Here is a 23951-nt window from a genome sequence, read left to right as displayed (position 1 = left end):
ACCCCTTTGCCTGTATATCTCATTTCCCAGTTGTGTGTAAAAACAATTTTTTAAAATCTTGTTTTTAGAACTTTGAGGTTCAAATTCTCTCCCTTCCCTTTCCACCCACTCTCCTTGGGAAGATAAGCAATTCAGTACAGGTTATACATGTATCATTATGCAAAACACTTCCATAATAGTCATGTTGTGAAAGACTAACTACATTTCCCTCCATCCTATCATGTTCACCTTTACTCAGTTTTCTCCTTCTCCTGTCCCTTTTCAAAAGTGTGTCCTTTTGACTACCTCCTCCCCCAATCTGCCTTCCCTTTTATTACCACCCCCCCCCATTCCCTTCCTCCCTACTTTCTTATAGGGTAAGATACCCAATTGAGTGTGTATATTATTCCCTCCTTAAGCCAAATCTGATGAGAGCAATATTCACTCATTCCCTTTCACCTATCCCCTCTTCCCTTCCATTATAACAGCTTTTTCTTGCCACTTTTATATGAGATAATTTACCCCATTCTATCTCTCCCTTTCTCCTTCTCCCAATATATTCCTCTCTCATTCCTTAATTTTATTTTTTGGTATCATCCCCTCATTTTCAACTCACCCTATGCTCCCCCCTTCATATGTATATATGTACATATATATGTATATATGTACATATATGTATATGTATATTCTCTTCAACTACCCTAATACTGAGAAAGGTCTCATGAGTTACAAATATCATTTTTCCATGTAGGAATGTAAACAAAATGGTTCAACTTTAGTAAGTCCCTTCTGATTTCTCTTTCTTGTTTACTTTTTCATCCTTCTTTTGATTCTTGTATTTGAAAGTCGAATTTTGTTCTGTTTTATAATATCTTGATTTCTCATAAAGTCCCTAGCTTCTACTTGCTCCATTCTAGTTTTTAAGGCAGTATTTTCTTCAGTGGTCTTTTGAACCTCCTTTTCCATTTGGCTAATTCTGCCTTTTAAGGCATTCTTCTCCTCATTGGCTTTTTGGAGCTCTTTTGCCATTTGAGTTAGTCTGTCTTTTGTGTTGTTTTCTTCACTATTTTGGGGGTCTTCTTTAGCAAGTTGTTGACTTGTTTTTCATTATTTTCTTGCATTACTCTCATTTCTCTTCCCAATTTTTCTTCTGTTTCTCTTACTTGCTTTTCCAAATCCTTTTTGAGCTCTTCCATGGCCTGAGACCAATTCATATTTTTCTTGGAGGCTTTTGCTATAGGATCCTTGACTTTGTTGATTTCTTCTGGCTGTATGTTTTGATCTTCTTTGTCATTAAAGAAAGATTCTATAGTCTGAGTCCTTTTATGCTGCCTCCTCATTTTCCCAGCCAATTACTTGACTTTTGAGCTCTTTGTCAGGGTATGACTGCTTTCAGAGTGGAGAGTACTATGTCCCAAGCTTCAGGGATTTTGTGCTGCTGTTCTCAGAGCTACTTCTATTCTGAGGTGGTTTGATACTCGTCTCTTGGCCTGTGCTCTAGTTTGTGAATGATCTCAAGCCCTCCTTTCTGCTGTGAAACTACCGGGAGGACTCCCTCTCCACATCCACCACAAGCTCTGCCACTCCAGGGCTCCTCCTCCTCCAAGGACCACCAACCAGGACTGTGACCCAGAACCAAGCAGGGTAAATCAAGAGAATGCTGCCTCAGGGCCAGCAAAGAGATCCCTGCATCCCCGCTCTGATCAGCCACTTGATTCCCCCCACCATCTGTGGGCCTGGAGCTGTGGAAGCAGCCCCCACTGGTGCAGCTGCCTCTGCTACCCCTGGGCCTGGGGCCGGACCACACACTTCTCTCTCCCAGGTCCATCAGTTTTCCCACTGACCTGCTCAGTTTCCTTTGGTGTTTGTGGGTTGATAAGTATGGAAACTACCACAGCTGCCAGTGATTCAGTGCCCTGAGGCCTGCTCCATCAGGTCTACTCTGACCTGGTCTCTTCTGGTGTGGCCTACACTGGGCTGCGCTCCGCCCCCAGCACGGTGCGATAGACACTTCCCAGTGACCATCCAGGTCATCTTGGACTGGAGACTTGTTTCACTCTATCATTTTGTGAATTCTGTAGCTCTAGAATTTGTTTAGAGTCATTTTTTGCAGGTGTTTGGAGGGATTTGGGGGAGAGCTCAATCGAGTCCCTGTTTTCTTGGTGCCACCCCCCAGGAGTGTCATTTAACTTTACTTTCATCAGTAGTAGCTCAAAGAGGGAATAATATATACAATGAAATGAATATAGAAATCTATGTTACCCAACAGGAAAGTCACAAGGGAGGAGATTAAGGGGATGTGGGGAATGAAGAAGAGAGGGCACCCTGAGGGAGACAAGACAGAAGCAAAATACTTGAGGGGGGAAGGTGTGAAAGGAGAAAGGGCAAACAGGAGGAAAAATAGGATAGAAGGGAACACGGTAATCTTAACTGTGAATGTGAATGAGATGAACTCTCCCATAAAGCAGAAGTGGATAGCAGAATTGATCAAAAACCAGAATCCTGTATGTTGTTTACAAGAAACATACTTCAAGCAGAGAGACACACACAGAGTAAAGGTAAGGGATTGGAGTGGCATCTATTCTGCTTCAGCTGAAGTAGAAAAAGAAGTAGCAATCCTGACGTCAGACAAATCAAAAGCAAAAATAGACCTAATTTCAAAAGATAAGGAAGGAAACTACATCTTGCTAAAAGCATAGACAGTGAAGTCATAGCAATATTAAATATATATGCACTAAATGGCATAGCATCCAAATTATTAAAGAAGTTAAGTCAATTACAGGTTCATGACCAAACAAGAAATAAAGAGCATTGTGAAATGTAAACTGATTTTGATTACATTAAATTAAAAGGCTTCCACACAAACAAAACCAATGCAACCAAGATTTGAAAGAAAGCAGAAAGCTGGGAAACAATCTTTATAGCAAGTGTCTCTGATAAAGGCCTCATTTCTCAAATATATAGAGAACTGAGTCAAATTTATAAGAATACAAGCCATTCCCCAGTTGATGAATGGTCAAAGGATATGAATAGGCAGTTTTCAGGTGAAATTAGTGCTATCTATAGGCATATCAAGAAGTGTTCTAAATCACTTTTGGCTAGAGTAGTGCAAATTAAAGCAACTCTGAGGTAATCTATTCTGCCTCCCCCTTTCCTCTCCTCCCAGTACTATCCTTTTGTTCACACCCTTAATCACACCCTCCATGTATACTCCTTCTCGCTGCCCTAATAGAGATACATTTCTCAAGAATTGCAAATATCATCTTCCCATGTATGGATGTAAACTGTTTAACTTTACTGAATAATGTGTGTGTTTGTTTACTTTCCTGTTTACCTTTTTATGCTTCTCCTGAGTCTTGTATTAGAAGATTGAATTTTCCGTTCAGCTCTGGTCTTTTCATCAGGAAAGTTTGAAAATGTCCTATTTCATTGAATGTCTGTCTTTCCCCCTGAAAGATTATGCTAAGTTTTGCTGGGTAGTTGATTATTGCTCATTTGCCTCCCAGAATAATATAATCCAAGCTCTCCAGTCCTTTAATTTAGAAGCTACTAAGTCCTATGTAATCATGACTATGGCTCCTTGATATTTGAATTGTTTCTTTCTGGCTGTTTGCAGTATTTTCTCCTTGACTTGATATTTCTGGAATTTGCCTACAGTATTCCTTGGAGTTTTCATTTTGGGATCTCTTTCAGGAGGTGATTAGTGGATTCTTTCAGTCACTATTTTACCCTCTGGTTCTAGGATATCAGGCCAGTTTTCCTTGATAATTTCTTGGAAAATACTGTCTTGGCTCTGTTTCTTTTTTGATCATGCCTTTCAAGTAGTCCATTCATTCTTAAGTTATCTCTCCTGGATCTATTTTCCAGGTCATTTGTTTTTCCAGTGAGGCATTTTACATTTTCTTTTATTTTTTTCATCCTTTTGATTTTGTTTGACTGATTCTTGATGTTTCATGGAGTCATTAGCTTCTACTTGCCCAGTTCTCATTTTTAAGGAATTATTTTCTTCAGTTAGCTTTTGTACTTCCTTTTCCATTTGGCCAATTCTGCTTTTTAAGGAGTTGTTTTCTTCAGTGGATTTTTTTTTCCCATTTGGCCAATTATATTTTTTAAGGAATTGTTTTCTTTAGGCCTTTTTGTACTTCCTTTTCCAAGCTGTTGAACTTTTCTTGCATAATTCTCATTTCTTTTCCTAATTTTTCTTCTACCTCTTTTATTTGATATTTAAAATCCTTTTTGAACTCTTCCAAGAAGGCTTTTTGGGCTTGAGACCAATTTATATTTCCCTTTGAGGTTTCATGTGTAGGATTTTGATATTGTCGTCCTCTTCTTGGTTTGTATTTTGATCTTCCTTGTCGTCATAGTAGCTTTCTATGGTCAGGGCTCTTTTCTGGGTTTTTTGCTTATTTTTCAGCCTGTTTCGTGACTTAAAGTTGATCTCTGCTTCTGGGGCACTGTCCCAAGCTTCTTGTGTTGGGGGCCAAAGGCCTGGTCATTGGCTTTCTGTGCCAGGGCCTCAGGGGCTGGCAGCTTGCCCAGTGTGCTGGGGTGGCTCGGCCTAGTTGCACTTATATTGCCAGAGGCTTCAGGACTGATAGTTTGCCTTTTGCACTGGGGCTGGAGGCCTCATAGCTGTCCTGCTGAACTATAACCAAGGGGCCTTGGTTGCCAATCTGTGCTGTGGGTAAGAGCCTCCTTCTGGCTTGCCTGAACAGCACCTGTGCTGGGCTGCATTCCCTTTTTACCTAAGTGAGACAGACCTTTCCTGAAGTCCTTCTAAGTTATCTTAAGATGGAAATTTTTTTCACTCTATTTTTTTGTAGGTTCTGTCACTCCAGAATCTGGAGGCTTGATTTAATGTTGTTTCTAAGGGAAACTGGGGAGAGCTCAGGCAACTCCCTGGCTTTTCTCCGCCATCTTTAGATTCCAAATTTTTATTTTTAACAAAATGGTTCAAAAGCTGCTGAGATTGTTTGCTTGGAAGATATTTAAACAGGTTAGGAAATTCAGTTTAAGCCTGTAGATAATGTGGTTTTTTTTAGCAGTGACACTTGTTTTTGGAAACAAAAGATTAGTTTTTAAATGTCCTGCTAATTTATATCATGACTTAATACTATCATTAGCTAATATCTTAATACGGTGTAATGTGGTAAGATTCATCATTAACAATTGTATATGTAAGTACACATTTCAGATATTGATTATTTTATCATTTATGTCATAGTATTGCTGATATAAAGCTTCTACTAAATGTAGTGTCAGTTCTGCCATTTTCTTATTTGTGCTGAGATTATTAATATTATCTGTAATTCATGGTGTTTTGCAGGAATCTTATTAAGCCACTTGTCTTTTGTGTGGGTTACTTTAACTAAAACTAGATACTGTAAGTTCACTTAATTAGCCACAAATAAACTGCAGTATATCACAATAGCTTGAAAAGAATGTGAAGCTACTACTAAGCAAACACCTTTGAGGAGTGAAATTTCCCCATTTCCCTAAGGATATCTTGCATACTTTATGTGTCCCATAACCATCTGATACATAGAGTGTGAATGCCAATGAGTATGTTAAATATGAGTAAAGCTGAATTTCTTTACTTTTTAAAATAAATATTAAAAAGTTCATACACACATATGTCCAGTTGATCATCTTGAACACCCTATTTTGTAGACCATTGTTTTAGAGTACCTTTTTTAAAGCATGACAGAAGAGGGTGGTAGATGATTGTAAGCACTATAGCCTTGTAAACAGTGAAAAGGTAAGGAAAGGAAAACAAAGTTTGCAAATACTTGAGAACCAACTGAGATCATTCTGTGACCATTTATAAATTAAACTGAGGGGACAATGACAAATATGACATAAAATGAAACTTTTGTTAGCATTCTACATCAATCTATTTTCATTGTCAGTGACAACAGAACCATATATTTGTGCTAACGCTTCTATGTGTTATACAAGGAAGGTAGAAGAAGCATTTAAGAAGGTGAAATTGGGAAGACCTGTACTTACCAAGTATTTTCAAAGAAATTCATTTTGAAGATATTGAGGAATCAAATTTAAAGAATGGGGAAAAAAATCATGGACTACATTATTTTTAAAAAACCATGAAGAAGACATTACTACCCAACGTATCTAATTTCTCATCTCTGTAAAATTTCTTCAAGAATGGGTCTACAAATGTGGCAAGAGCGTACTTAATGGAAATATGTAAAGGAAATAGAATTTTGTAGGGAAGTAACTGCAAGGTATGGAGAATATAGGATCCTGATATTTAATGACTACCATAAAAAAAGCATTTTACATGACAGACTAAAACTATCATTGAAGACTCTCCAAAAGGTGTTCTCTCAGTGGCTCACTCCCCAAGTATGTGTATGTGTCCTTATACCTGTCCATAAACATATACACAAGCATATTCTACAGTATTTCTTCATATAATCAAAGAGATAATTTTATTAGAAAATCTTCTGATTACTAATAATTAAGCAAGGTACTTACTAGGGTGACATCCTTACCTCAACGTATTGATCACTTTCATGGAAGATTGCCTAGGCAGAATCCAAATGGAAAAAAATTCATCAAGAGGGAGATAGATATTCAAGGAAGATGGAAAAATTCTGATTGAAAATCAATAGGATGACCAACTTCTAGAGTTGGAAGAGTCTTTAACATTATGCACATCAGACTTTTTCAATTAGATCTACAGACGTTTAGGAGAGATAGACTAGCTGGCAATCAACATAGCAAAAACTAAGTTGCTCATATTTAGGACATGTAAGCTTGATAGTTACTACATTGTTAGTTCAAACTTTTCTTGTATAGATATTGCAGGGCACAATGAACTGTTCAGAAATAAATAGGGAGGAGATAGTGGGCTGGATTAAATTTGGCCAAATTGGCCGAACACTCTGATTTTTAAAAAATACCAATATTCTGACATACAGTGGCTTTGTGATCCTGGACAAGTCATTTAACTCAATGTTAACTCTCAAACACTTTAGACAACTTTCTTAAGTTTGTAAGTTGAAGTGAAAGTGCCAACATATATTGTTCCTCATCAGGAGCTCCCTGAAGATCACAGTTCCAGTCTCTATCTCCTATTCTTTTGGTGGTGCCATCTGGCTTTCTATTATACAACACCATGATTTCTGAAAAACTCAAATTGTGAGTGACCCAGAGGCTCAGGTAAAGATACATGATAGCCAAAAAAGTGATGTAGATAATATCATCAAAGAAATGTATGATCAGAAAATGACATTAACTGGATATGTAATAATAATAATGGCTGGTATAACTTTTTGATTTATAAAATGCTTTATTTATATTAATCTCATTTAATTTTCATGATAATCTTGGGAGATAGGTACAATTAAATCATTACAGATGAAAAAATAGAAGCCGAGAATTGTTTAGTGGCCTGCCAAGGTCACGTGGCTAATAAGATCTGAGGCAGGATTTGAACTTGAGTCTTCATAGCTCTGTGCCTGGCAACCAATCCACCACAAATATTAGAAAGACTGCCTGATTTCTGTGCACATCCAATGGGATGGAACATTTATTTAGGGTTTAAGGACATGCTCGAGAATTGCATGGTATGAGAAGGTGTAGGTGGATTGCAGTGTGTGTTGTTGGCAGGAGTACTTATATCGATGAGATTGAAGGATCTATGAAAACATTAGATTAGGCACATTCCATAATTAATGCCTTTGAGTGACAACAGAAGAAAAAATACAAATATAGAAATGAGTGTGTTATGTTTCCTTTTGTCTGGAATAGAGAATGTGCTGGATTAGTGAGAAACTAGGCTAGATAGGATATGAGCAAATTACAGAGGAATTTGAACTAAAAATGTATAGTGCTTTTTGTTAACATTCTAAGAAAAGGCCTAACAGAAAGAACTGAAATTCTTGGCTAAAATCAGGTCTTATGTTTACAACTGTAGTTTAGTGATTCAAAAATTCTTTATTAAAGGCCTGTTGTTTGCATAGCTGCTATATTTGGTGTGAGGGTGGAGATAACATACATAAGGTAGTTTCTGCCCTCATAAGCAACTATTTCATAGGGCTAATATTAAGCTGAAATTAACAAGATCCTAGGATTTACAATTAACTGATGGATAGAAGAACCAAGATAACTATGCCTATAAAGTGATTACACATTTACAAAGGTTGCCTCCATTTCAGTATAGGAGGCAGCCAGGTGTCTTAGTAGGTAAGAGTGCTGGAGTCAGGAAGACCTGAGTTAAAAACCGGACATAGATGCTTACCAGCTGTGTGACCCTGGGTGAGTCACTTAACCTGTTTGCCTTAATCCACTGGAGAGGGAAATGACAAACCACTCTAGTATCTTTGACAAGAAAATCTCATGGTCAGTATGGAGTCACGAAGAGTCAGACATGATTGAACAACTGAACAACAACAAATTTCATTAGCCTAATTTCAACCAATAACTCAACAAGTAGTGCTTACTATATGCTAAATACCATACTAAGTGCTAGGGATAGAAGTACAATAAATGAAGCAATCCTTGCTCATAAATAGCTTATGTTCTAGCCAAACTGGACTAGTTGTTCCCTGACCCAACCTGCTATGACCTGCTTTTGTGCTTTCACATTAGTCTTTCTCCAAACCTAAATTTCACTGTCCCCTCATCTATATCTCTTTAAATTCTTTTTCCCTCAAGTCTCACCTCTAATGACAGTTTCTTCATGAAGTTTTCCTTGATTCCCCCTTAGCTCAAAGTGCTTTCTCTCCCCTCATTCACTTAACTACTTTATATACTTTGCCCCTATCACACGGTGCTTCGTATTATACTTCTCTGATATTATAGTGCATTGCATATAGCAAGTAGTGCTTAACGTGTTAATGGAATGAAATGTTTTTTAATATACAATAATGCATGAATGTACTAAACCTGAGTTAGCCATCAGTTACTGTAATGTGTCAATTGTGTTGTGTAGTTAAGATGTGTGTATTTGTTTATCACTATACTAAAATAGATCCCAATTGCTTTTGTCTCTTCCTTTTGCTGTCAGCTGTCCCTTTTCACAAATGTAAGTATACTGCTTCTCTTAATCCATTTCCTTATAGTATAGCCAGTTGTCTGGGTGAGGGCTTGCTGTAAAGTACATAAGTTTTATCATTACTGTCTATTAGCTTTCTTTTTAATTTACTTTTGCGTTCTTGACTATGTTTTGAGTAGTTAAGTTTGCTGAAAGTCTATTTTTAAAATAAATCTGGTGTTTGTGTACTTTTAACAAACTTGAATTACCTGAATTACCAGTGTATATGTTTCCTCTTGTCACCCATGTCAGAATACCTCATAGGGAGAAATGCATCTTCTCATAGCTGGAAAACAGCACATTTTAAAATGCTTCTCTTCTGTCATTGTTTTAGTTAATACTTTTCCCCCCTCCCCCACTTATTTTAAGGTTATTCTGGTGCAAGTTAACCCAGGGGAAGCATTTACGATAAGAAGAGAAGATGGACACATTCAATGCATTACAGGTAAGATTGGTAATTCTGAGCCTGAGGTACCATTTAGTCCAAATATAGACAACCCTACTTAAAATTAAGAGCTCTTTGGAAACTGGTGGGGAGGTGTGGATGGGGAGGAGGAGAGAGAACAGAAGAAGATATATGCATATGTGTGTGTTATATAAAATAATGTAGGTATATAATGAAAGTCATACAAAATTACTATTTTGAAATACTTAACTGAAATGTGTCTTTCATTTCAAATAAAGCTGTCTTTCATTTTTGTCACTACTACCTGTATCACTATTTTTATATCATCCATTGCATTTAAAAAGCAGCATAACTTTGGAGCTGTTCTTCCCGGTGAAGTTTAACTCTAGCTACTAAGCCATCCATCAAAGAGTTTTAATTTTATGGGAATTTTAATTTTATGGGAGCAGGAATTACCATCAAAAGCTTTTGAAGTACTAACAGCACAATTTTAGTTTTTCATTCAAGCATTATATAAACCAGAGTTGGAAAAAATGTGAGACTTGTGTTTAGACCAACATACTCTGCAGTAACATTCTCTAGAGCAGGAGCTCTTAGCCTGATGTTTATGGGTAGATTTCATGGGGTCTTTCAACTTGCATGAGGAAAAAATTACCTCTCTAACTTGCTGCAATCTAGCACTTTCTTCAATTATAGATATAGACAACAAACCACAGTTATATCAGCAGTACATACAACCATTACAAATAGAAATCATAGAGATTTTCATATCATATTAAAGTTGTCAGAGATATCTCAAAATAGTGTTTATAGTTATCACTACTTAGAAATTGCTATAGTTATTAGACCTGCCAGTAGATCACGTGTAATATTCCTGACTCCATACTGTATTTCATTGCCATTCATTTCCTTTGTAATTCTATATTTTGTTTTATGCATTTAAAAACATTATCCTTAGAAGGGATCCGTAGGCTTCATCAGATTGCTAATGGAGTCCATGACACAAAAGATATTTAGTTGAAGTTTTTAGTTCAGCCCATAAAAGCATGCTTAGCTCATTACATACCATACTAATAGTATCTAATCACACTATATTAACAGTTTTTCAATGGGGAAATGTTCTCAATGTTCCAACAAGAATAAACTTTTCAAATACCATCTTAATCCAGAGTGATTCCTCTACCTTTCCCTAATTGCAAGACACTGGGAATGCATACTACTTTAGTTCCTTGAGGGCAAGGATTGTCACACTTTTTTATGGTTTATATATGTACTATCTTGTAAAACATATTTCCATATTAGGCACTGTTGTTAAGAAGAAACAGATTTTTAAAAACCACAAGAAACAAAAGTGAAGAAAAAATATGCTTCAAACTGCATTCAGCATCCATCTGTTCTTTATCTGGATATGGATAGCATTTTCCTTTGTGAATTCTTTGTACTTGTCTTGGATTATTGTGTTGCTGAGAAGAGCTGAATTGTTCATAGTTGATCATCACGCAGCGTTGCTGATACTGTTGTCACACTTTTTTGTACTTGTGTTTACAGTGTTTAACACAGTGCTTGGAAAATAGTGTCAGGAATCTGACCATCAAGATGAGAAACTAGAGATATTAGTGATGGAAATTAGGCACAAAAGAGTAGAGTTTATGGGAGCAGAGCCTTCAGCTCGTGTAAACTCCAGGAACACTTCTTTGTTTGATGCAGCTCCCTAACTACCCACTTCTTTTCTTTCTTGAATCCTGTACATTGACGTTCTTGCTTCAGTGTCCACTGCCACCAGCTGTTGTTTTTCACCAGTGTTTTGTTGACTTTCTTGCTTCAGTGTCCACTGCCACCAGCTGTTGTTTTTCACCGGTGTTTCTTTCTTTCTCTGGTCCCCTGAAGAACAGTACATGATATTATTGCATTAAAAACAGACACTGTCCTAAAGGAGTTTTAAGTCTAATGAGATAATATATAAATAACTTGGTATTTATAAGATATAGAGAGAACACTTGGGAAATAATCTTAGGGGAAGGCATTAAGAGCTCTGTCCCCCATGCCTGGAATGGTCTTTCTCTTCTTCATCTATGCCTCTTCTCCCCTAGCTTCCTTCAGCAAACATCACCTTTTGCAGGAGGTCCTCCCACTCCCATTTGGGACTTTTAATGCCTTCTCTTCCAAAATTATATTTTACATACTCTCTCTCTCTCAGGTAGGGCAGCTAGGTGGCACAGTGGATAGAGCACTATGCTTGGAATCAGGAAGACTCATCTTCATGAGTTCAAAGCCAGGCTCAGGCACTTAACTAGCTATGTGACCCTAGGCAAATCACTTAATCCTGTTTGCCTTAATTTCCTCATCTGTAAACTGAGCTGGAGAAGGAAATGGCAAACCACACCAGGATCTTTGCAAAGAAAACCCCAAAAGGGATCATGAAGAGTCAGATGCTACTGAAACAACTAAACAACAAAATCTCTTGTATATACCTGTTTATGTGCACATTGTCTTCCAGATTGGACTGTGGGCTCCTTGTGGGCAGGCACTTTGCTTTTTCATGTACTCCCAGCATTTAGCACAGTGTCCATCTAGAACAGTGCTTGGAAAATGTTTGTTGATTGATTGACAAAAGGAAATATAATTTTAAAGTTCATGTTATCGATTCTTCTTTCTAGTACCTCATGTCAATTATTACCTAGGGGTAGTTTTATTTTTATGAATATATTTACAATACCTCCTTCATTTGGTTATCCTCCCTTTCAGTATTACTGAAGTGGATAAAAAGACAGACTTCTATATCGTTAATTAGAATTTATAAACAGCAGCTTTCATTACGAAGAATGAAGTTGTAGAAAAGTTATGTGAATAACAAAATTAGATTTTCCAGCCATTTTTACCACCTCAGTCTTAAATGTACTATGTGTAGAAGGTGTCATGACAATTGACGAGGTAAAGTTGGAAAGAATGGCTAGATTTGACCCAGTACATATGTATATGAATTCGATCCTGGCAATGGCAGTTTTAAATGCTTTCATGGATTGATTCTCAGTATATTTCAAAACAGAAAAGATTCCTAAAGAATGAGAGGGAAAAAATATACCATCGCTTTTTTTTAAGGGTACCTAAGATTACATAATAAGTTATGTTCTGATATATAAGGTAGTACTTCTGCTTCTCAAGGCATTTTGTAAACCTTGAAATGTTATGTAAACCTGAATTACACCTGCTACTTCATCCTTATAAAATTTTTATGAGAATGGTATGTCCATACATCTAGGGCATACTTGATGAAAACAGGAAACAAGAATAGACAGACTTTTGAGATGATATTTTGCAATGATTCACAATCTGGTCACATTGAAAGTTACAAAGAATTTAATATTTTGTTGTGTTTTATTTACCTTGATGGTAGTGCATTTTACCTATCAGAGGAAGGACATATATTCCCTTAAACATCCATAAGTAATCTACTGAATTAAAGAAGGTTGTTGAGCTTGCTATTACTTCATAATTAATTTTTGGGGGGATAAGAGTGGAGGAGGAAGAGCAAAAGTCATTCAGTTTTCTGATGGATAGATAGAATTTTTAAAATAAATCACTGTTTATAATGTAATAGGTAACTTCTGAAAATGAAATATCTAAGTTGTGAGAAATTTTTTACATTTATAGTGAAGAATGATAGCAAACCTTTTGTAAAAAATTATATTCCAAAGCAGGTTTTAATATGTGACCTCTGAGGTCCCTTACAGCTTCAGACTCTAGATTCTGTGATCCTTTAACTATCCTACAGCGCATTAAATCAAGCTGACCTGTTTCAAATCAAACTAATTTTTTAAAATTTGATTTCATAACTGTAGTGTTAGGTGCTAGAACTGAGGGGATGATTTAAAATAAGATAGGGTAAAAGCATAGAACGAGATTCTTCTTGTCATTGAAATGACATCTTTCCTGAAAGATAACTTTCTTATAAAGTACCAGGTAATTAGTTAATCATATTAAAAGCTGGAGGTCATAGATTTGTGGAAGTAGTAGCATATCAGATGTAAAAACCTAACTGCATGACAAATTGAGTAGGGAAGAACAAATACTTAATATTTTATAAACTCATTAAACGGTTTACCTCTTTCTATCTACATACGAATCTTAGGTTCTAGCTAACTTATTATTTATTGTACCTTTAACATGCTCTTGCATTTTCCCCAATTTTGCTGTTAACTTGCACTTGATCATGTGTTCTGTTATATATCTAAATTCCCCCTTCAAGAACCAGTTTATATTCCTGCTGTTTCCTTGACCACCTGATCCTGAAGTGCTCTCTGCTTTCTCAGAGCTCCTATATAAATGGTTATAAGCTCTCCAGTAAGTAGACTTGTGAAATTAGAATCTCGTCAATGTGAATATTTCTTCTAATGGTGCAGATCAGAACTCTTCCATCCTTCATCCTACGGGCTTCTTGGCCATGTCCTCTTTTAAATCTTCCACCGGGATTCTACCCACTGTCCTAAGGTCATTCCTCCATATATTTTGACATTGCATTGATACCATTGGAAGCTGTATTTTTAAGTTGGTTTAACGATTATAATTGTTTTTATGCTGTCCTAGTGAGATGTAGGGTGTTCTTATAGCGTGTTGAGGTGTCAAGTGTGGAGAGATGTGCTGCGAGAATTACTATAATCTTTTTGGTCAGTCCCAGCACAGTGACATGCACATAGTAGGTATCCAATAAATGTTTTTTGAAGAAAGCGTCATATCACGAACCATGCTGTCTTCATAGAGATCTTTTCTGTGTTAAAGACTATCCTATTAAGCTTGATTTTTTTTTTTTAGGGAGAAGTTCAGAGTAGGTAGGAAGAGAAGCAATGCTAGGTGGTGCAGAACACTAGACCTGGGTTTGCATCCAGCCCCAGACACTAGCTGTGTGACCCTGGGTAACTCAGTCGCAGTTTCCTTATCTGTGAAATGAGAATAACAAATGTTTTGCAAACTTTAAAGTGTCGTATAAATGCTATCATCATAGTCATCATTAATATTAATGTTAGGGTGTTTCTGAGAGTAAGAAGGGACCTCCACATAAAATAGATGGTTATCAGCTAGTTTTTGAGTGAGCTATGTTGGAAGATGTGGTTGGGATTGTGAAAGAAAGTGAAACTTACCATTTTAATGTATATGCATTCAGCATATATTCTTATATAGTATTGGTGATGGTTTTGAGAGTAGGGGATGAAGGGAAGAAAAGAAAGATTAAGGAAATAGGAATATTTCCTAAAAGTCTTCCTGGTGCCTGACTTAGGTCCCATCGTCAGACCATTTTCCAGAGATTTATAATGAAATCATGTCTTATTCATATTTGAATTCTGCACAGTGTTTAGAGAGGATCATTTAATCCATGGGAGCCAGTTGAGATCACCAGGCAAAATAGCATAGAGGGAAAAGAGAAGAAGAGGTCTTGGGACAGAGCCTGGGAAACCACTCACAATTAAGCGGACATGACCTTGATTTAGAGCCAGCTAAGGAAACTAAGAAAGAGTGTTCCATTGAGCAAGAGAATCAGGAGAGAATAGTGTCATGAAAACTTTCACTCATAGCTCCTAGTTCAGCTCTCTAAGGCCCAACAAAATGAGTCTGAAATTCCTCTTTTATACAATAACCTTTCATATACTTTCAGGTACTTATCATCACATTGCAGCTCTCTTCCACCCCGTATGTCATTTTATTCTGTAGGCCAAACATCCCCAGTTCCTTCCTACCATTTGTTACACTGCTTTGAAGATATGGCTACAAGAAGCCATGTATAACAGAGGTGTCAAATACTGAGGTGGTAACACTCCTCAGTGCATCCAAACCAGATTAAAATGTACAAAATAAATAAAAATAGAACATTTGTTGTTGTTGAGTCATATCTGATTCTTCATGACCCTCCATTTGGAGTTTTCTTGGCAAAGACACTGGAGTGATTTGCAGTTTCCTTCTCCAATTCATTTTATAGATGAGGAAACTGAGGCAGACAGGGTGAGGTGTCTTGCCCCGGGTCACACAGCTAGTAAGTTTCCAAGTCCAGATTTGAACTCAGATCTTATCAGCTCCAGGCTACAGTAGAATGTAGATAATATTAATATGTGGTTTTCTAAGTTGATATCTTGCCAAAGTGTTCCGTGTGTACGGTTTACTGTCCCCATTTCTATTTGAGTTTAGCACCACTGCTCTATAACACATATTCACAAGTCTCATCTCCATTTAACAAATAGTGCCTTTAAAAATTGACCTTTAATGTGAGGTCAGTAGCCAGATGGTGATTTAAGAAGAAAGTGAGAAGAAAGGAAGTGGAGGCACCAGTTGTATATAGCCATCTCATAGGAGGAAAGCTACAGGTGGGGAACCTGTGACCTTGAGGCCACATGTGGCCTTCTAGGCCTTGGTTGTGGCCTTTTGACTGAGTCCAAGTTTTACAGAACAAATCCTTTTATTAAAGGGATTTGTTCTGTGAAGTTTGGATTCAGTCAAAGAACCACACTTGAGGACCTAGAGTACCACACGTGGCCTTGAGGCTGCAGATTCCCCATCTGTGAATAGGATAATAGCAAGTGCAGTTGGATCAACAGAGAGTTTCTTGAAGCTGGGAGAGGACATGAGCATGTTTATAGGAAGTAAGGAAGCAGCCAATGAAGAAGAGATATTGAAGATTAGTGATAGTGAGGGGTTGATAGAGAGAGGATAATCTGCCATAGAAGGCAAGCAGAAATGGCATTATTTCTGTATGTAGAGAAATTTGCCTTGACAAGGAAAAGGCCTGCCTCTTCTTGTTAGACAGAGGTGAAGAAGGAGACAGTAGCAGAAGTCATCTGAATGGTGTAAGATGAGCAGGAGGGGAGAAGAGGGAGATCTCAGCAGATAGCCTTCATTTTTTTCAATGAACTCTGATGCAAGGCTTTTTTTAAAAAAACTCCAAATGTCCTTTATTGAATGTAATTTTATCATATTATGGTCTAAAATGGTATATTTAATATTTCTACCTTTCTGTATTTGTAAGGTTTTTAATGCCCTACTACAGGGCTGTCCAAAATGCAGCCCACCTACAAGCATGGAAATTTACATTAATGCTTCAGTAAATGAAGCTGAGCTATCGCAGAGTTCTCACTAAAATGGCAAATCAAAATATATTGTCTGTTGTTTAAATAAAAACCTAAGGTTGGACAGCCCTACCCTTCTACATGGTCAGTTTTTGTGAAGGTGCCATACGTGGTTCAGAATAGGTATATTCCTTTCTATAACCCATTTAATATTCTACAAAAGTCTATCTTACATAACTTTTCTGAATTCTATTCATTTCCTTAACTTCTTTCTGATTTATGTTATGGTTAGATTTATTTAGGTCTGAGAAGGGTAGATTAAGGACCCCATTACTGTTGTTTTGCTGTCCATTTCCTCATGTAACTCATTTAACATTTCCTTCAAGAATTTAGATGCCATGCTATTTGGTGTATCTATTTTTAGTTTCATTACTAATTCCTAATCTATGGTACCTTTTAGCAAAATATATTTCCCTAGTTACCACTTTTTATTATGTCTATTATTGCTTTTGCTTTGTCTGGAGGCAAGGCTCTTAGTTGAGAGGTTAGGAGCAAGAGGAGCTCTGAGGTATTTCAGGAGAGAAGAAAAGGTTTGAAAAAGTCACTCTCATAAGTGTGAGAGTGAATCTAAATTAGGGAGGTACAAAAAGATTGCCTTGCTGCATGAGAGCCTCGTTGAGATTATGTAACATACTTTTTGTAGTAGATTCAGTCAACACAGTTTCATGATAGTGAGAAAGCTCTAATACTTTCTTGGCAAGGTAAAATGGGCAGTAGGATAAAGAAGCAAGGGACTCATGAGAAAAGAAGAGTGTAGGGTTGAACTGGTTGGTGCACGAAAGGGACAAGAGGAATTGAGATTGAGAGTAGGTCATGGCAAATGAGTAATTTGAGGAACTGGAAAGTTAGAGTTTGAGGGACTATTAGTATGTATTTTGAAAGTCTAGTGTGAAATCAACTGTGAGGTTTCACCTCATACCCATCAGATTGGTAAAATTGACAAAAACGAATATGACAAATATTAGAGGGATTGTGGGAAAATGGGCACATTTGGTGGGCTGTGAATTGGCCCAGCCATTCTATTAAGCAGTTTGAAAGTATGCCCAACCTTACTTAACATTGTGTGGGTGTGGGTATGATATATATCTGAACATGGGCATTGTGGAAATTTGTTTTGCTTTAAGCATTTTTGTAAGGGTTTTCTTTTTCTTTTTAAAAAAATTATTCGGTGGGGGGAGGAGAGAAAAAAATAAAATGTGTGTTCATCAGAAAAAGTAATAAAAATTAAGTATTAGAGGGCAGAAGACAAGTTATCTAGATTTTTCTAGTGATGACACATAAGTTAAGGCTAGATTACAGTGTAGGTGATTGTTAATCACCAATCTGTAGACCACAGGTTCTTAACATATATGGTCGATGGATCCCCTTTCAAGGGATCTGTAAAGTAAAAATATTTTAATGATAGATGTTATTTGCCTATTAAAATACTTCTTCCTTGTCCAACTACATATCTGTAAGAGACTGAAATATCTCCATACGCTTCAACTAAAACAACATATTGCAACATAACCTCGTCATTCAACTAAAACTGCTCTCTAAGAAGTTAACAGTGATCCCTAAATTGTCAATTCAAATGGCCTTTTCTCAGTGCTCATCCTTCCTGACCTCTCTGTGGACTTTGATATAATCAGTCCCTTTCTTTACAATAATAATAATAGCTAACAGGCACTGTGCTAAGCGCTTAACAATTGTTATTTCATTTGATCCTCACAACAGCCCTAGGAGGAAGGTTCTATTATCACCTTCATTGTACAGATGAGGAAAGCAAGGCAAGCAATAGTTAAGTGATTTGCCCCCTCTTCTCCTAGATAACTCTTCTCTCTTTCTACACTTCTTTCAAGTCTCATCTAAAGTCTAAAATCTTATCTTTAAGGGCTTTTCCTAATCTCCCTTCACTCTGTTGATTTTCTGATAATCTCCAATTTATCAATACTGCAGATATCTTGTTTTCACATAGTCCATTGTATGTTGTCTCCCCTTAGCATGTAAACTACCTGAGAGCAGAGACTGCCTTTTCCCTTACTTTGTATCCTTATGCTTAGCACAGTGTCTGGCATATAGTAGATATCTAATAGGTGTTTATTGACTGACTTAATAGATTGCATCTAGAAGCAGATAACAGCTATCTGCTATTAGACCAGGGATTTCTTTTTTTAAAATTGTCAGTGCCACTCATTTTTTTCTTGAAAATTGTTATTTTTCAATTAAAATGTTATCTTAACATGTAATGGGTTTGTTGACATTTCAAATGAGTTAATAGTTTTAAGTTTTATTGGTTTTAATTTCTAACATGTTAAATATTGCAAGGGTATCTACATAAACAAAAAAATTTTGTGGGACCTCAATAAGTTTGAACAGTACAAAGGGCCCTGAGACTAAAAATTTTGAAAACCAATGTCTCCTTTTTTTTTGTAAATAGCATTTTATTTTTTTCCAATTACATGTAAAGATAGTTTTCACCATTCATTTTTATAAGATTTTGAGTTCCAAACTTTTCTCCCTCACTCCCTTCCCTCCCCGCTCTCTTGAAGATGGCAAGCAATCTGATATTATATATATGATTATATATATTATATATATTATATATATGATTATATATATGTGCAGTCATGGTAAATTTCCACATTAATCATATTGTGAAAGAAGAAACAGGACAAAAGGGAAAAGCCACAACAAAACAAAAAAAAGTGAAAATAATATGCATCAATCTGCATTCAGACTCCATAGCTCTTTCTCTGGATGGGGGTAGCATTTTCCGTCATGAGTCTTTTGGAATTGTCTTAGATCATAGTATGGCTGAGAAGAGCTAAGTCTATCATAGTTGATCATCCCACAGTCTTACTGTTACTGTGTTCGGTGGTCTCCTGGTTTCGCTCACTTCACTCAGCATCAGTTCATGCAAATAAGTCTTTCCAGGTTTTTCTGAAATCTGCCTGCTCATCATTTGTTATAGCACAATGCTATTCCATTACATTCATATACCACAACTTGTTCAGCCATTCCCCAGTTGATGGGGAAACCCTCAATTACCAAGTTCTTTGCCACCACACAGGTCCCGTTGTTTTGACCTTGAAACTGTGCTGCTTAAAAACTTAGATTGGCCATATTTTGTAATTAAAAGTCAGGTTAAGTGAAACTATTTACCTTTTTAGATTTCTTCTTGCTAAGATGAAAACATCATTTATGTTAGAGAAATTCAGAAAGTTAGTTTTGAAATATGTAAATAGGTTCTGTTTGTGGAATTGAGGTGACCTAAATTACACTGCAAAGTTAGCATACATTCCCTGATTTGCCATAACTAAGGGCCATTTCTCCATCTCAACCTTCTTGGCCTCTCTGCAACTTTTGACATTGTTGCTCAACCTGTTCTTCATATTTTGTTCTCTTTATGTTTCCTGACACTACTCCTACTCTTTCTCTCCTGTTGCCTCCTCCTACTCTTCTGAGCATTCCTTCTCATTCTAGATGGTTGGGTCTTCATCTAGGTCATGCCCGCTGATGGCCTCCGTCCTGAAACCTCTTGTCTTCTTCCTCTCTGCTAGTTTGCTTGGTGGTCATATCAGGTCCCATGGATTCAATTATTGTCTTTATGCTGATGGTTTTATTTTTTCTTTCTTTTTTTTTTAATTTTAGTTTTCAGTTCCAAATTCTCTTCCTTCCCCATCCATTGAGAAAGAGGTATAATACTCATTATGCATTTTAAGTCGTATAAATCATTTCTGCATTAGCCATATCCCAGGAGATTTAAAAAAAAAAAGACCCTTTGACCCAGCAGTACGAATTCTGGGACTGTATCCCAAAGACATCATGCAAATGGGAAAAGGACCCACATGTACAAAAATATTTATAGCACCTCTTTTTGTGGTGGCAAAGAATTGAAAATGGAGGGGATGCCCATCAACTGGGGAATGGCTGAACAAGCTATGGTATATGAATATATTGGAATATTATTGTGCTATAAGAAATGATGAGCAGGTGGACTTCAGAAAAACCTGGAAAGACATATATGAACTGATGTTGAGTGAGGGGAGCAAAACCAAGAGAACATTATACACAGTTACAGCCACATTGTGTGATGACTTAACTTTGATAGACTTGACTCTTCTCAGCAATGCAAGGTCCTAAGACAGCTCCAAAAGACTCATGATGGAAAACGCTATCCACATCCAGAGAAAGAATGATGGAATCTGAATGCAGATGGAAGCATGCTATTTGCTCTCTCTCTGTCTTTTGTTTCTTCTTTCTTGTAGTTCATTCCATTGGTTACGGTTCTTCTTTGTAACATAACTAATGTGAAAATATGTTTAATGCAAAGGTATATGTAGAGCCTATATCGGATTACATGCTGTCTTGGGGGTGCGGAGCAGGGAGGGAAGGGAGGGGGAGAAGATTTGGAACTCAAAAGCTTGTAGAACTGAATGTTTAAACTAAAAATAATTAATTAAAAAAGAAAAAAGGGAAAGAGCATGTATGCTTCAAACTACACTCTGCACATTCTCTGTCTGGAGATGGATAACAGTTTTCATCATGAGTTCTTTGGAATCATTGATCAGAATTACCAGGGCTTTCACAGTTGGTTATCTTTACAATATTGATGTTGTGAAAACGTCTGGTTCTGCTCATTGCACTTGGCATCAGTTCGTAAAAGTCTGTTTTAACAATCCAGGTAGCAGCTTCTGTGGGGGTGTAAGATCCACCCACAGCCAGCACCCAGAAAGCTGCCGGCAAGCCGGGAAAGCACAGGTTCTTTTGATCTGCTTAACCAAGGAAAGCAAGGTGAAGGGGTTGACAAGCTTACTTTAATCCAGCATACAGACAGCATTCAGTTAGTTCAGGGAAGCATACAGACAGCATTCAGTTCGTTCAGGGGAAAAGTCCAGCACCCTGAACTTCAGAATAAATACAAACAAATTACAAGCATCAACAGACAGACCAAATACAGATTCATTCACTTACTTCAGGGGAAGAGACCAGCACCCTGAACTTCAGAACATTCATTTAGTTCAGGGGAAAAACCCAGCACCCTGAACTTCAGAACAAAATACAAACAAATTACAAACATCAACACACAGACCCAATACAATTCATAGTTACCAACATCTAGGTTCAGCCCAAGAGCTCAAAACAAGGGCTGGCCCAGAGTCACACTCGCCACCACTGCTGCTCCAACCAAAAAGGGATCTTCAAGCTGTCTTCTCCCCTCTTATAGGGTTTTTGACATCATCAAGTGTCGTCTGAATGACCAGAGCTGATTGGTTCTTGAGTTGGCCCCTCCCCTTAGGACCCTGGGAGGTTCACATCCACGTAAATTAGGTTAACACACAATAGGGCATGGCTCTGGAGTTAACACCTCCCCTTAGCCAGCCCCATGAATCATCACAAAGAGGCGGACTTAAACCCACGTGGTCTAAAAGCCTTGCTGTCCCAGACATGTAAACTAGGCCCTCCCTGGAGTTAGCCCTACCTTGGGCCCCAAGGGCGCAGCACCTAGTAAGGCTTAATGAAATAAACTGAGTTACTCAAAGAAAACAAAGGCCATTTTGCTTACCGACACAAAGTCTTCCCGGGTTTTTCTGGAACCATCCCCTTCAATAACATTCTATCACATTCATATGCCATAATTTATTCAGCCACTCCCCAATTGATGAGAATCCCTTCAGTTTCCAATTCTTTGCCACCACAAAAAAGCTTGTGTTAATGATTTATAAATCAGTTTTTCCTACTCTAGTCTCTCTCCTAACCTCTAGACTCACATCTCCAACTGCCTATTGGACATCTGGAACTGTACACCCTGTAGACATCTTAAACACAACATGTCTAAAATGGAACTCATTATATTTCCCCAAATTCTTCACCTCTTCTGAACTTCCACATTACCGTTGAGGATACCACCATCCTCCCAGTTACCCAGCCTTCCAACCTAGGTGGCATCCTCAACTCTACTCTCTCTCACCTGACTTCCTATATCAAAACAGTTGCTAAGTCTTGTCATTGCTACCTTCATAACTTCTCTTCTGTATGCTCCTTTCTCTCTTTTATCCAACCACTACCTGGGTGCAGAACACCTGGATAATTGTAATAGCTGTCTTGTTGATCTTCCTACCACAAATCTCTCCAAGTTGCAGTCTATCTTCCTCTCAGCTGTCAAAATGATATTCTTAGAAGTACAAGTCTAACCATGTCATACTCCTATTTAAATAAACTCTAGTGGCTTCCTGTCATTTGATCTCAAAGATCAAGTATAAAATCCTCTGTTTGGCATTCAAAGTCCTTCATAACTTGGCCCTCTCCTATCTTTTCAGTCTTCTTGTACCTCCTTGTTGTTCCTCACATAAGACATTTCATCTCCTGACTGGGCATTTTCACTGGCCGCCCTCTATGCCTTCTGTCTGGGATTATTTCCAGTTCATACTGTTTATATCTTACCTGTACATAGTTATTTGCATGTTATTGCTTTTATTAGAATGTGTCCTACTTAAGGGCAGGGACTGTTTTTGCTTTTAATTGTATCCCTTGTACTTAACACAGTGTCTGGGTGTAGTAGATGCTAAATTAGCACCTCTTGACTGACTGATTGGTACTTTGGTCCATCTGTGATTTAGTTGCTGAGTAAAATCTCTCCAAATACAAATCAGAAACATTCTGTGGATTCTTATCAGTATAAGTCTACCCACTAAGCTGGGTACTTCCCTTATTCCTTTAGTATCTTGAAGGTAATAAGATATTTCTTTGGGTTTTGCATCTCATTCTCATTACGTGACCATTCAACTTTTAAATGCTCATACATTCCCTTGAAATAATATCTTTTATGCTTCAGTGGCACAGGAAAAGTACTCTTTGCTTTTTTCCCCTCTTCTTCAGGTCCCCATTATGCTTAATTCCATCTGTGATCCAAAAAAAATTATTTCCCCAAAAACTTTTTCATGGTTAATAACATTAGTAGTACCAGTGATGTAGCTAATGGATACAGCGATTAGACTACTAAACAAGAGTTGAACTGTGTTTTAATGTGAAATTTAGACTTTAAAAAAATACTTGTACTCCTGAAGGCCTTTAAAGCACCCAGAACCTACAGTTGACTTATTTTTCCCAATCATCAGCATCCAAGTTAAGGACTTTTAAAGTACGTTTTTATTAAGATAGCTTGTTCTCACATCACCTACATTCCCAGTATTTACGTCTTCCTGCCTCTCTCAGAAAGTAATTCCTTATGAGAAAGAATAAAAAGAGGAAGAGAAAATTCTGCAGAACTAACCTACATATCAGAATTTGTTTTGACAATGTATGCCATATTCTACACCCAAAGTCCCTCATCTCTGCAAAGAAGCAAGGTAAGGTGCTATTATTTCACAGTATTCTCTTGATTTTTTTGTTCTTTCCATTTACATTGTTGTCA

General features: G+C 37.3%; 1 protein-coding gene across 2 annotated transcripts in view; it reads left to right on the top strand.

Annotated features, from left to right (window-relative positions):
• FNDC3A (fibronectin type III domain containing 3A) overlaps window positions 1-23951 on the top strand; it is a 193357-nt gene that overhangs the window by 73289 nt on the left and 96117 nt on the right. The window contains exons 3-4 of one of the 2 annotated variants that reach the window (XM_036743459.1): window positions 9014-9031; window positions 9410-9485. In XM_036743459.1, coding sequence (XP_036599354.1) covers window positions 9014-9031; window positions 9410-9485 — 94 coding nt within the window. The remainder of the gene's footprint in view (window positions 1-9013; window positions 9032-9409; window positions 9486-23951) is intronic. The other variant, XM_036743460.1, reaches the window with a different exon arrangement.

Source organism: Trichosurus vulpecula, chromosome 2 (genome assembly GCF_011100635.1).
Source record: "Trichosurus vulpecula isolate mTriVul1 chromosome 2, mTriVul1.pri, whole genome shotgun sequence".
Taxonomy (NCBI): Eukaryota; Metazoa; Chordata; class Mammalia; order Diprotodontia; family Phalangeridae; genus Trichosurus; species Trichosurus vulpecula.
The sequence above is the reverse complement of the archived record's forward strand: the minus strand, read 5'-3'. Positions and strand labels throughout refer to the sequence as shown.